This window comes from Oryza glaberrima, chromosome 3 (genome assembly GCF_000147395.1).
Source record: "Oryza glaberrima chromosome 3, OglaRS2, whole genome shotgun sequence".
In the NCBI taxonomy this organism is placed as follows: Eukaryota; Viridiplantae; Streptophyta; class Magnoliopsida; order Poales; family Poaceae; genus Oryza; species Oryza glaberrima.
Genome location: NC_068328.1, coordinates 4,097,797 through 4,109,398, shown reverse-complemented (window position 1 = coordinate 4,109,398; position 11,602 = coordinate 4,097,797). Strand labels below are relative to the sequence as shown.

At 39.5% G+C, this 11,602-nt stretch overlaps 1 protein-coding gene across 4 annotated transcripts; it reads left to right on the top strand.

Moving 5' to 3' along the window:
* Nucleotides 1-3,570: 3,570 nt before the first annotated feature.
* Nucleotides 3,571-9,982, top strand: LOC127768638 (alanine aminotransferase 2-like). 4 transcript variants are annotated; one of them, XM_052294258.1, is made up of 15 exons: nucleotides 3,571-3,912; nucleotides 4,765-4,815; nucleotides 4,921-4,971; nucleotides 5,048-5,113; nucleotides 5,189-5,250; nucleotides 5,406-5,484; nucleotides 5,865-5,969; nucleotides 6,048-6,158; nucleotides 6,241-6,378; nucleotides 7,994-8,068; nucleotides 8,192-8,312; nucleotides 8,394-8,548; nucleotides 8,636-8,710; nucleotides 8,803-9,006; nucleotides 9,326-9,982. In XM_052294258.1, exons 1-15 carry the CDS (start codon nucleotides 3,646-3,648, stop codon nucleotides 9,338-9,340), a joined length of 1,575 nt encoding a protein of 524 aa, XP_052150218.1. In that variant the 5' UTR covers nucleotides 3,571-3,645; the 3' UTR covers nucleotides 9,341-9,982. The 4 variants fall into 4 exon arrangements, with proteins under 4 accessions (XP_052150218.1, XP_052150217.1, XP_052150220.1 ...); XM_052294257.1 differs by having other exon boundaries at nucleotides 9,319-9,982; XM_052294259.1 differs by lacking the exon at nucleotides 3,571-3,912 and adding an exon at nucleotides 3,950-4,676 and having other exon boundaries at nucleotides 9,319-9,982.
* The last annotated feature ends 1,620 nt before the right edge of the window (nucleotides 9,983-11,602 follow it).

Here is an 11,602-nt window from a genome sequence, read left to right as displayed (position 1 = left end):
AAGGTCTTGTTAGTTTCAGGATTCCATAACTTATATCCTTTTACTCCTGAACCATAACCTAGAAATAGACACTTAATAGCTCTAGGCTCTAATTTTCCATTATCAACATGAGCATAAGCAGTGCATCCAAAAACTCTCAACTGTGAATAATCAGCAGGCATACCAGACCATACCTCAATGGGAGTTTTCTTATTAAGTGGGATAGAAGGCGACCTGTTGATCAAGTAGCAGGCGGTGTTAGCAGCCTCTGCCCAAAAATGCTTGTTCATGCGAGCGTTGGACAGCATGCAACGAGCCTTGGAGATGATGGTTCTGTTCATGCGCTCAGCTACACCATTCTGCTGTGGAGTGTACGGGATGGTGTGATGCCTAACGATGCCTTCCTTCCTGCAGTAATCATCAAAAGCATCCGAACAAAATTCACCACCATTGTCAGTGCGAAGTACTTTTACCTCCTTTTCAGTTTGCCTTTCTATCATAACTTTCCACTCCTTAAAAGCAGCAAATGTATCATCTTTATGTTTCAGGAAATAGGGCCACACTTTTCTAGAGTAATCATCAATAATGGTAAGCATATAACAAGCACCACCAAGAAAGGGCTTACGAGAAGGCCCCCACAAATCAGCATGTACATAATCAAGTATACCTTTGGTGCGATGAACTGAGGTATTGAATTTTACCCTCTTGTGCTTACCAAAAACACAGTGCTCACAGAACTTCATGTTACCCTGAGTGCAGCCATCCAGCAGGTTCCTCTTCATCAATTCTGCCATACCAAGTTCACTCATATGTCCAAGACGCATGTGCCACAGGTTAGTCTTGCTAGGTTCATCTTTAGTAACAGCAGCAGCGGTAACAGAACCATGTAATGTACTTCCTCTAAGGACATATAAGTTTGCAGAATTCATATCACCAATCATGTAAACAAGAGAACCTTTCGATACCTTTATAACTCCACCTGAACCGGAGTATTTGTATCCTTCTGCATCAAGTGTGCTGAGAGAGATGAGATTTCTCGCCATCCCTGGTATGTGTCTCACATCTTTCAGCGTGCGTGTCATGCCATCATGAGTCTTGATCTGAACGGAGCCAATGCCCACGATCTCACGTGGGTTATCATCTCCCATGCGCACAACATCTCCATTCTGCACAGACTTGTAAGAACTAAACCAATCTCTGTTAATGCAGATATGAAACGAACATGCAGTATCAAGTATCCATTCATCATGACTAGCAACACAACCAGCAAAAACAACAAGACAATCTCCTGAATCAGAGTTTTCAGCACTGGTAACAACAGAGGCCTTACCATCAGATTTCCTTTTCTCCTTATTCTGCAGCTTCCAACATTCTTCAATGAAGTGATTTTTCTTTTTGCAATACTTACAGAACTTTTTACCTCTGGATTTAGAACGGCCTCTACTCTGACTCTTGTCACGATCATTGCTGTCGTTGTAGGTTCTCTGCTCAGATCTGCCTCTGACCTGCAATGCTTCACCCTTAGAGGACGACGCATCAGACTGAACCATACCTTTCATCTTCTCCCTATTTTGGAGCGCCTCATAAACTTCCGCTAGGGTTAGTTCATTACGGCTTAAAAGTATGGTGTCACGAAAATTTGCATATGAACTAGGCAGTGAGCATAACAGTAAAAGACCTAAATCTTCATCATCAAACTGTACCTCCATCGACACTAGGTCGGCAACGATCTCCTTGAAGACCGATATGTGGTTCAACACAGAACCACTCTCCTGCAACTTGTGCGAGAACAACTTCATCTTGATATGCATCTTACTGGTTAGATCTTTAGACATGCAGATCGATTCCAGTTTGAGCCAAAGTTCTGCAACAGTCTTTTCCTGCAACACTTCTTGCAAAATATCATTAGATAGATGAAGTTGGATTAGCGACAGAGCCTTACGATCTTTCCGCTTCTCCTCAGCGTCCACTCAGTCGTTTTCTTCTTCCCGAAGCTTTCCAGCGCCTCATCAAGATCCGAAGTTTGCGCCAGAACAGCCCGCATCTTGACTTGCCACAGCGAGAATCTCGTCTTGTAGTCTAGCAGCGGTAGATCATACTTCATCGACGCCATCGCGAAACCCTAATCTGGGAACCAGCTCTGATACCACTTGTTAGGAAACGATAGGCGAACAAACGATAAAGAACAATAGATCAATCACAAAAGACACGAGATTTAACGTGGAAAACCCTCCCAAAATAGGAGAGAAAAAAAACCACGGGCGCCAGCCAGCAAAATATCTTCACTATATCTGAGGTGAGGTTACATCACCGCACGGCGGCTTACAAGAGGTATATATATAGTGGAACCCTAAATAAGCTGGCCTTTATTAAGTGCAAATGAATTTGGATCACAACTCAACAAAATTCTCATTCCAAAGCTTCTTGGCTCCAAGCTCCTCCAGTACTCTGAACTTTGAAGCTTCTTATTCCTGTGATTTGCAGTGGCTTTGTGAATCATGAATGCAAACCAATCATGTGGCTGCTCCTCCTGCCTGCATGCGTACTGTCTGTAATTAAGTAAGAAAGAAGCAGCATCGATCGATCTCAGTATCTCACTGTCTGTAATTTATCACCCTACTAGCATTTATAATTGGTGAGAAGAACTAGTAAAGAATTGGAGAGGAATGTATTCATGTGTTGGAATCCAGAGTTTTACATGATTAATTCAACTGGGGAGGGAGGGAGGGAGGGACAGACAATACAAGCACATGTGTGGGAGTCAGCAGTTTTCACGGTTTCAGTGGTCCTTGTGATGGATGATGAATCTGCAGCCAGGCACGCGCTGCTGTACCGGGAGGGAGGAGCATGGCTTCCCATGACGAGACCTTGGGACCATGCCAAGCCCTAGCTATCTTGCAACATTATTAGTATATTATACTTCATGGGATCAAAAAAATAAAATGCTAGTGGTAACTACTACCTAATGTTTCATACTTTCAGTTTCATAGGGTTCAGTATTTCAACCTTTTTTTCAAGACTTCAGTCTTCAGCTTATGCTAGCAATGAACTACTACTATTATAAGTGTTTTTTTTAGAAGCTATTATAAGTGTTTTGAGAGGATGGGAAAGGAGAGAAATACGTAAAACAAGAGGCTTCTTCACTTTGCTATAATTTTCAACCTTACCAAGTTTTGAAAAAGTTACCAAAAAAGTGGCTACATTTAGTTGTTGCCAAATTTTAGTAACTACATATGAAATCTTGTCAAAATTTAGTAACCTTGCTAAAATTTTGACAACCTTACCAAAAATTTGACAATGCCAAAAATTGATAAGGTTAAAAATTGTAGCAAAGTGAACAGGCTCGAGATAAACCATTAGCACATAATTAATTAAGTAATAATTATTTTAAACTTTTTAAAAATAAATTAAAAATAAATATTAAAAAACACATCATTTTAGCAGTTGAACGTAAGCGCAGAAAACGACTAATCGAGGGACTTTTCCTCTTTATCCTCTCCTACCGAACGGGCCTATTTCAACTAGATCCGTCCTGGTCCAGGAGGCGATGTCGCACTCGCAGGTGTGCAGCTCTCTAGTGGTCTTGCAGATTAGGCCCATTAGTGTTGATTGGGCCTCGAAGTGCTTTGTCGTGGACATCATCCGCCGCCGTCTTCTTCCTCGACCATGCCGTTGCCGGAACCGGCTAGCGCGGCCGGCCGGCGGCGGCGGGGAGGCCGCAGTGGGACGACGGGTGAAGGATCCTCCAGCTGCGGAAGGAGGTGGTCCTCGAGGCTGAAGGGGAGAGGCTACGGAGATGGAGGGAAGCCGAAGAGAAGGGAGGCTGCTGCTGCTGCTGCTGCATTTGGGAGACGAGAACTCGACTCGAGCCATGGCGGCAGATTGGCGTTTCACGGCGGAATGCTAACTAGATCCAGCATCTCCATAGCAAAGGTAGAATGGTAGATTGAGGTGAGTTTTTTTTCCCCTCTGCTGCAGTTTTGATGTATTATTACTGCCCTCATCTGATCTGGGTAACATATTTCTGAGCTCAGTAGAACTGTTAAAAAAAGGCAGAAATGCACAAACTCTTCTCACAAAACAACATACAAATGCTTATATTTTGGAGCGGAGGCAATACATGGTATATTTTTTAAAGTGAAAAAAACAATCAGACACATGGTATTGAGTGATAGCAAAGCTGGGTGACCACAGAAAATACCTCCTGCTTTAAATACTTTATACCTGGGCTGTCAATCCTCGGAGTTCCTCCCAATGTAATGTCTGAGGAAGAAGTATTGCAGCTAAATTTTAAGGGTTTCTTGTACGAAACAGGGACAATCAGAGATTAAGAAACTCTATGTGGAAAAGGCCATGCGCATTTTGTTATGTGATTCAACAAATAAGATGAGGAGGCAAAGTCATGGTTCTGTTCTAATTAACAAATCTACTATGGGGGCCGTTGCTCCCTATTGTCCACGCTCCTTTTCTTCATTTCTCTCCTGCAGGATATCTTGTCTTTTGATTCTTCATTTTAGGTCTTATAAATATCACGTGGTTCAGGCCTCCAATGTCAAATTATCATTACGTGGAACTCTCTTAGATGCTTGAGAAAAGTTAGCTCTTACCTGTCCATAGAAGCTCCAAGGAAGCGAGAATAGTAGATACTTTGGTTGGCCATGGCCACTGGTGTTTCTGTTGAGCACATAAACCCCAAGGTTATACTAGGGCCATCATCGATCGCTGAGTGCATAGTCAGTAAGTTGTGTTCTTTTGTGGCTTGCTGATTCATATTCTTTATTTCAGGTTTTACGATGTGAATATGCAGTTCGTGGAGAGGTTGCCATCCATGCTCAGGTTTCGTGGTTCAGTCCATCCATGTTCTGGAAGTCAATTTCAATTTATTCTTTTTCAGCAAATGCTAGAAGAGAAATTAATAGATATCTCACATTTTTCTTCCAGCACCTACAACAGCAGCTACAGACACAACCTGGTTCTCTTCCATTTGATGAGGTCATTGACAACTATAATTTGCAGATCACGTGAATAATCGGTAGATGATTCATAAATTTTCAACTATTATATGCAGATCGTGTATTGCAACATCGGGAACCCTCAGTCCTTGGGTCAAAAACCAATCACATTCTTCAGGGAGGTCTGTAAATATTAGACACCCAAAACTTCATCTTTCCTTTTTATGCTCTTTCAGTATTTACGAGTTATGTTACAGGTTCTTGCACTTTGCAATCATCCAAATCTGCTGGAGAGAGAGGAAATTAAATCATTGTTCAGGTAAACATCAACTGCATGCCATGATTCATTACCAAGCTATGACTATACATATATATTTATGTTCTACACTTTCTACATTTCTAATAAAAAGGTATGTAAGCACATTAGGGTATTTCATTTATGTATGATATAAATGTTTCTTCATCTCTTTGCAGCACTGATGCTATTGCTCGGGCAAAGAAAATTCTTTCCATGATTCCTGGAAGAGCCACCGGGGCATATAGTCATAGCCAGGTAACCATCTGCCAATTCACTCAACTAGGAGCATCTTGAGTTCATAATTTTCCTTATAGAAAATTTCACTATAACTATGTTGTCAAAACTATCGATTTCTGCAAATTTAACTACGCAATAAGAATGCAAGAATAGCTGATGATCTTATCAGAAAATTGCAACCTTATTTGATTGGTCTGGATCCATCTGTCACACACACATGCAATACTCATGTCGTTGCAAGTTTGGGCCTACACATCAGACACCAATAGGAGATAAGGCTGCAGGTTTCTGATAAAATCCTCTGCTATTGTTGCAGTTGTGTGAAATATTCAACAAAAGATGCAGATTTAAATCAAACACTGCAGTTTTTGTGGAATTTACTCTTTTCTTTATCCTAGGGTATCAAGGGACTGCGTGATGAGATTGCTGCTGGGATTGCCTCCCGTGATGGTTTCCCTGCAAATGCAGATGATATATTCCTAACTAATGGAGCAAGTCCTGGTGTATGTCCTACCTTGGTTATTTCTGAAGAAACAGGAATGTAAGATATTCCAGTCTGACTTATGCTTTCCCTCTTCTAGGTACACATGATGATGCAGCTGCTGATAAGGAACAACAGAGATGGCATTATGTGTCCAATTCCTCAATACTCATTGTACTCAGCATCCCTAGCACTTCATGGCGGAGCTCTTGTATGTAGTTTATTTGTCTGACGTTATAACTTCAAGCTAGCTACTCGATGCAGCGCAATAGCCTGAAGACATTTCATTTCAGGTGCCATATTATCTTGATGAATCCTCAGGATGGGGTTTGGAGGTTTCTAAGCTTAAGAATCAACTTGAAGATGCCAGGTCAAAAGGCATAACTGTTAGGGCGTTGGTGGTGATCAATCCTGGAAATCCTACTGGACAGGTTTGCTCTCACCGCTTCTCCTATCGTGTGCGATTTAAAACATCTTATATACAATTATACAAGTATCTATTATATAATTAAAGGAATAGAAAAAGGAGCCTCCACGTTCGCTCTCATGGCCTAGAAATTCTCACATTAAACGGAGAAAAAGAAAAAACAGAGTCCATATAGAAATACAATTTAGAAATAGCTGAAATTCGGAATTAAAAAATAAGGAATATTAAAAGAGGAGACTAGAGTCCATATAGAAATACACTTTAGAAATAGTTGAAATTTGGAATTAAAAAATAAGGAATATTAGAAGAGGAGTATAGAGTCCATATAGAAATACAATTAGGAAATAATAGAAACTCGGAATTAAAAATAAGGAATATTAGAAGTAGAGTATAGAGTCCATATAGCAATACAATTAGGAAATAATAGAAATTCTGAATTAAAAATAAGGAATATTAGAAGTAGAGTATAGAGTCCATATAGAAATACAATTAAGAAAAAAAATAGAAATTCAGAATTAAAAAATAAGAAATATTAGAAGTAGAGTATAGAGTCCATATAGGAATTTAAAACTAACTAAAATTCGGAAAAAAAAGGAGCCTCCACGTTCGCTCTGATGACCTAGAAATTCTCACATTAATCGGAGAAAAAGAAAAAGCAGAGTCCGTATAGAAATACAATTTAGAAATAGCTGAAATTCGGAATTAAAAAATAAGGATATTAAAAGAGGAGACTAGAGTCCATATAGAAATACAATTTAGAAATAGCTGAAATTCGGAATTAAAAAATAAGGAATATTAGAAGAGGAGACTAGAGTCCATATAGAAATATAATTTAGAAATAGTTGAAATTCGGAATTAAAAAATAAGGAATATTAGAAGAGAAGACTAGAGTCCATATAGAAATAAAATTAGGAAATAACTGAAATTCGGAATTAAAAATAAGGAATATTAAAAGTAGAGTATAGAGTCCATATAGAAATACAATTAGGAAATAACCGAAATTCGGAATTAAAAATAAGAAATATTAGAAGTAGAGTATAGAGTCCATATAGAAATACAATTAAGAAAAAAAATAGAAATATGGAATTAAAAAATAAGGAATATTAGAAGTAGAGTATAGAGTTCATATTGGAATTTAAAACCAACTAAAATTCGGAATAAAAAGGAGCCTCCACGTTCGCTCTCATGGCCTAGAAATTCTCACATTAATCAGAGAAAAAGAAAAAGCAGAGTCCATATAGAAATACAATTTAGAAATAGCTGAAATTCAGAATTAAAAAATAAGGAATATTAGAAGAGGAGACTAGAGTAGTTATTACACATTAGTAGTTTTGAAAAGTTATTGCAAAATTTAAAATTATGTTGTCATTGTAATATATTTTATAATAATATAATGAGAAAACATATATGCTTTTATATGAGAGAAAATATAATGATGCTAGCCGCGCAATCTACGCGGGCCACCATGCTAGTTCATGATTAAGACAAAGTGGCACTGTTATTTTGTGATGTTTTTCATGTCAGTAAGCATATGTTCCTTGATCCGAAGAAGTATTTAGGTTCAACTGATATAAATATTCCAAAAATCATAATTGAAATGTTTTTACATTGTTGTTAAGATTCTTGATGAGCAACAGCAATATGAGCTAGTAAAGTTCTGCAAGGACGAGGAACTTGTTCTTCTGGCGGATGAGGTAAGGCTAGTCATGTTCAAAGGTGTCAGTGTGTTGAGTGATATAATAATGTTAACAAAGTATGATGTTAACAAACACAAGAGAAAACTGTCCAGATAATCGTTTTTTGGGGGGTGTTGATAGGTATACCAAGAGAACATTTATGTTACCAACAAGAAGATCAACTCTTTCAAGAAGATAGCAAGATCCATGGGATACAATGGAGACGATTTACAATTAGTATCATTGCATTCTGTTTCTAAAGGTGAAATCCCATCATCCGCCTTTCTTTCTCCAAGTACATTGTAACTCCTTACCACATAGATATTTTTTTGCCTGCCATCAGGATATTACGGAGAGTGTGGCAAGAGAGGCGGTTACATGGAGGTCACTGGCTTCAGCACTCCAGTTAGAGAACAACTCTACAAAATTGCATCTGTTAACTTGTGTTCAAATATCACCGGCCAGATCCTTGCGAGCCTCATAATGGATCCACCAAAGGTGCAATAACATATCTGTCCTTACACGAAATGTAATTACCAATATACACTAGATTCATAACACAGAGAGACCATGCATATTGTGCAGGCTGGGGACGCATCTTATGACCTCTACGAGGAAGAGAAAGACAACATCCTAAAATCTTTATCTCGTCGTGCAAAGGTGTGTGGAGTTTACTTTTAACAGATTCACTTCTTGCTATCTATGCAGACACTTGAGCTAAGACATCATTTTGTCTGGAATCTGGATCATAGGCAATGGAGTCTGCATTTAACAGTATTGATGGAATTACATGCAACAAGACGGAAGGGGCGATGTATCTGTTCCCACGGATTTATCTACCACAGAAGGCAATTGAGGCTGCCAGGGCTGTCAACAAAGCACCTGATGTATTCTACGCTCTACGTCTTCTTGATACCACCGGCATCGTTGTGACTCCTGGATCTGGTTTTGGACAAGTGAGCTACTTTCTACTCTTGATCTTTGAACCATAGTGATATGTGCTGTCTGAATCCCACAGAATGATAAGTGAACTGTTTTGGGGAACGGCTGAAGCTCACGCAGCACAATCTATATTCCTGAAGAGTCTGGTAGTAGTAGTAGTCTCGCTCTACAAGTAGTAGTCTCGTTCTACAAGAACAGATAGCACCAATTAAAAAAAAACAATAACAGATAGCAACCGTTTTTTCTACCATTTCAGATCATCGGATGTTATCTGTTCACCTGCAATTCTGAATTCCTGACCACTCAAGTTTGGTCCTTTGTGAAAGGTTGCAGGGACATGGCACGTGAGATGCACGATCCTGCCGCAGGAGGAGAAGATACCTTCGATGATCTCCCGCTTCAGGGAATTCCATGAGGAGTTCATGTCACAGTATCGCGACTGATGGACTGAACTCATAAGGCTTCGCCATCCAGAAGACGAGAAATAAAGCAAAACGCCGTTAATCTGCGATGTGTTAACGGAAGATGTGCAGCAACCTTAATCTGGAAAACTTGAGCATACTCAGTTTGGGTCGTAAAGAATTCACGGGCTGTTGCATCAGTGTTTGCCCGGTACAAGGTTTGATTGGATTAGCACGATGAATGAGTGCAGGGAGACCTGCAGCTAAATAAATACTCCCTCCGTCCCATAATACAGAGTATTTTGAGTTTTTATTTGCAATGTTTGACCACTTGTCTTATTCAAAAAAATTTAAAATTATTATTTATTTTATTTGTGACTTACTTTATTATCTACATTACTTCAAGCACAACTTTTCGTTTTTTATATTTGCAAAAAAAAAATTGAATAAGACGAGTGATCAAACGTTGCAAGCAAAAACTCAAAATCCCTTATATTGTGGGACGGAGGGAGTATTAATGTTAGTAGTTGTGAGTTAGTGACTCGTACCTAAAAGTAATGCTACGAAATAAAAATGTGTTGAGAGAGTATCTTACATTCAGTAAAGGTTTCCCAATCGAGTTGGCTATCTTGAAACGGAACGAGAACAGCAGCTATTGTTTTGAGCTCTGAAATCTTAAGCAGGCGACACGGAGCAGCAGTCTATAGCGAATCTCTTCTTGAAGCGAAACTCAAACTCCTCGCGATCCCGTTCATTGGGGCGTGGTCGCGTAGATTCATCATTCATGGGCCTCGCACTCGCGCGGCTAAGAGCAAGAACAATAGTAGGCTTTATGCTAGCTATAACGAAAAGAGAAGAGAGAAGAAAGCGGGCTATAAATTTGTAGCCAGCTGAAACATGGACTTCAAGACGCTTTGTGTGTTTGAGAGGTGAGACCGGGTATTAATTGTGTAGTATATTTTTATAGATAACTATTTAATGAATGAGCTATTAGATTAGCTACAGATAATTTGAAGCTAACATTTAGCTATACTATTAAACTTGCTCTAATCGGGCCATGTGGGCTGCACCCCAACCATCCGGGCTCTCGGCTCTCCAGCAGCATACGACCTCTCGGGACTCGGGAGCACTACGGATTTTTCTTAATTTTAATTTTTATCTATTAAAACATTTTCTAAAACATTTTTAAAGTATAACAGATCTACACCTTTAACGTCCTCTATTTTTATGACGTGGTATATGTTCCAAAAAAAAAAATCCTAGCTACTAACCTAAACATATACGTGTCTAAATTCTTATATTAGAATTGGATTGAGTTTTTTATGAAACAGAGGTGTAGCTGTCAGTGCATGTTAACTGTTGTCGAGAGGGGAGGGTTGCACCGTAGTGCTTGTAAAATAGCCAGCCTTACTTTACGTAGTCGTTAGCATTAACCAATGACTATATGTATGTCACGTTATATAAAGAAAAAACGCTAACACTCTTCCACGAGGCCACGTTGTTGCCGCCTTGTCTGCTACTACCTCGACATTTTGGTACCGAGAAAGTACCAATACCGCACTTCCACCACCTGTAGCCATATGGACACGATGCAGTGGCTGGCATGTTGGTAGTGGCAACGCAGGGATATGTGGGTATTGGTTGGCACACGACAAACGGCGTCGCCCAAACACGTGCTGCACGCACGGGTACGTCGTAAACGTATGTGCGGCCACACACCGGCCGTCGCGCTCACGCGTCCCAGTTTTAATTTGTACTTTTTCCTCCGTCTCTTTTTAGGTGGAGTCATAATTTTCGTGTTTAACTTTAATCATATATCTTATTAAAAAAATTAATCAATATTTTTATTGTTATTATATGATAAAGTATAAATATTATTTTATGCGTAACTTATATTTTTTATTTTTTAATTAAAATATTAAATAAGAGAGACGATTATAGTTGCGTTTAAAATAGAATGCATGGAGTACTAGTGTACTACATCGAGCAGGAGTGCCATAGCTTTGTGGCGTCCACACAACACACGCCGTGCCTTTTCCCGGAGTGGCAATTGGCAAAGGCAATAACATGCCCAGAATTAAGTATGCAAAGCGGTTGCTGCCAACGCCCCGAGTTGTGCACATGGGCTATTTGGAGAATGGGATTCGCCCCTACGAGTAGTAGTTGCTCAGCTAGGGTTGCTGTTTGTTTGCCAAAGATATTCTCTTCT

Excerpts from the sequence above, each read along its gene's own strand:
- LOC127768638 (XM_052294257.1), top strand. The coding sequence starts at position 3,646 with ATGCCGTTGCCGGAACCGGCTAGCGCGGCCGGCCGGCGGCGGCGGGGA. Across the intron at positions 3,913-4,764 it reads CCAGCATCTCCATAGCAAAG|GTTTTACGATGTGAATATGC; the intron begins GTAGAATGGTAG and ends TCTTTATTTCAG. Across the intron at positions 4,972-5,047 it reads GTTCTCTTCCATTTGATGAG|ATCGTGTATTGCAACATCGG; the intron begins GTCATTGACAAC and ends TATTATATGCAG.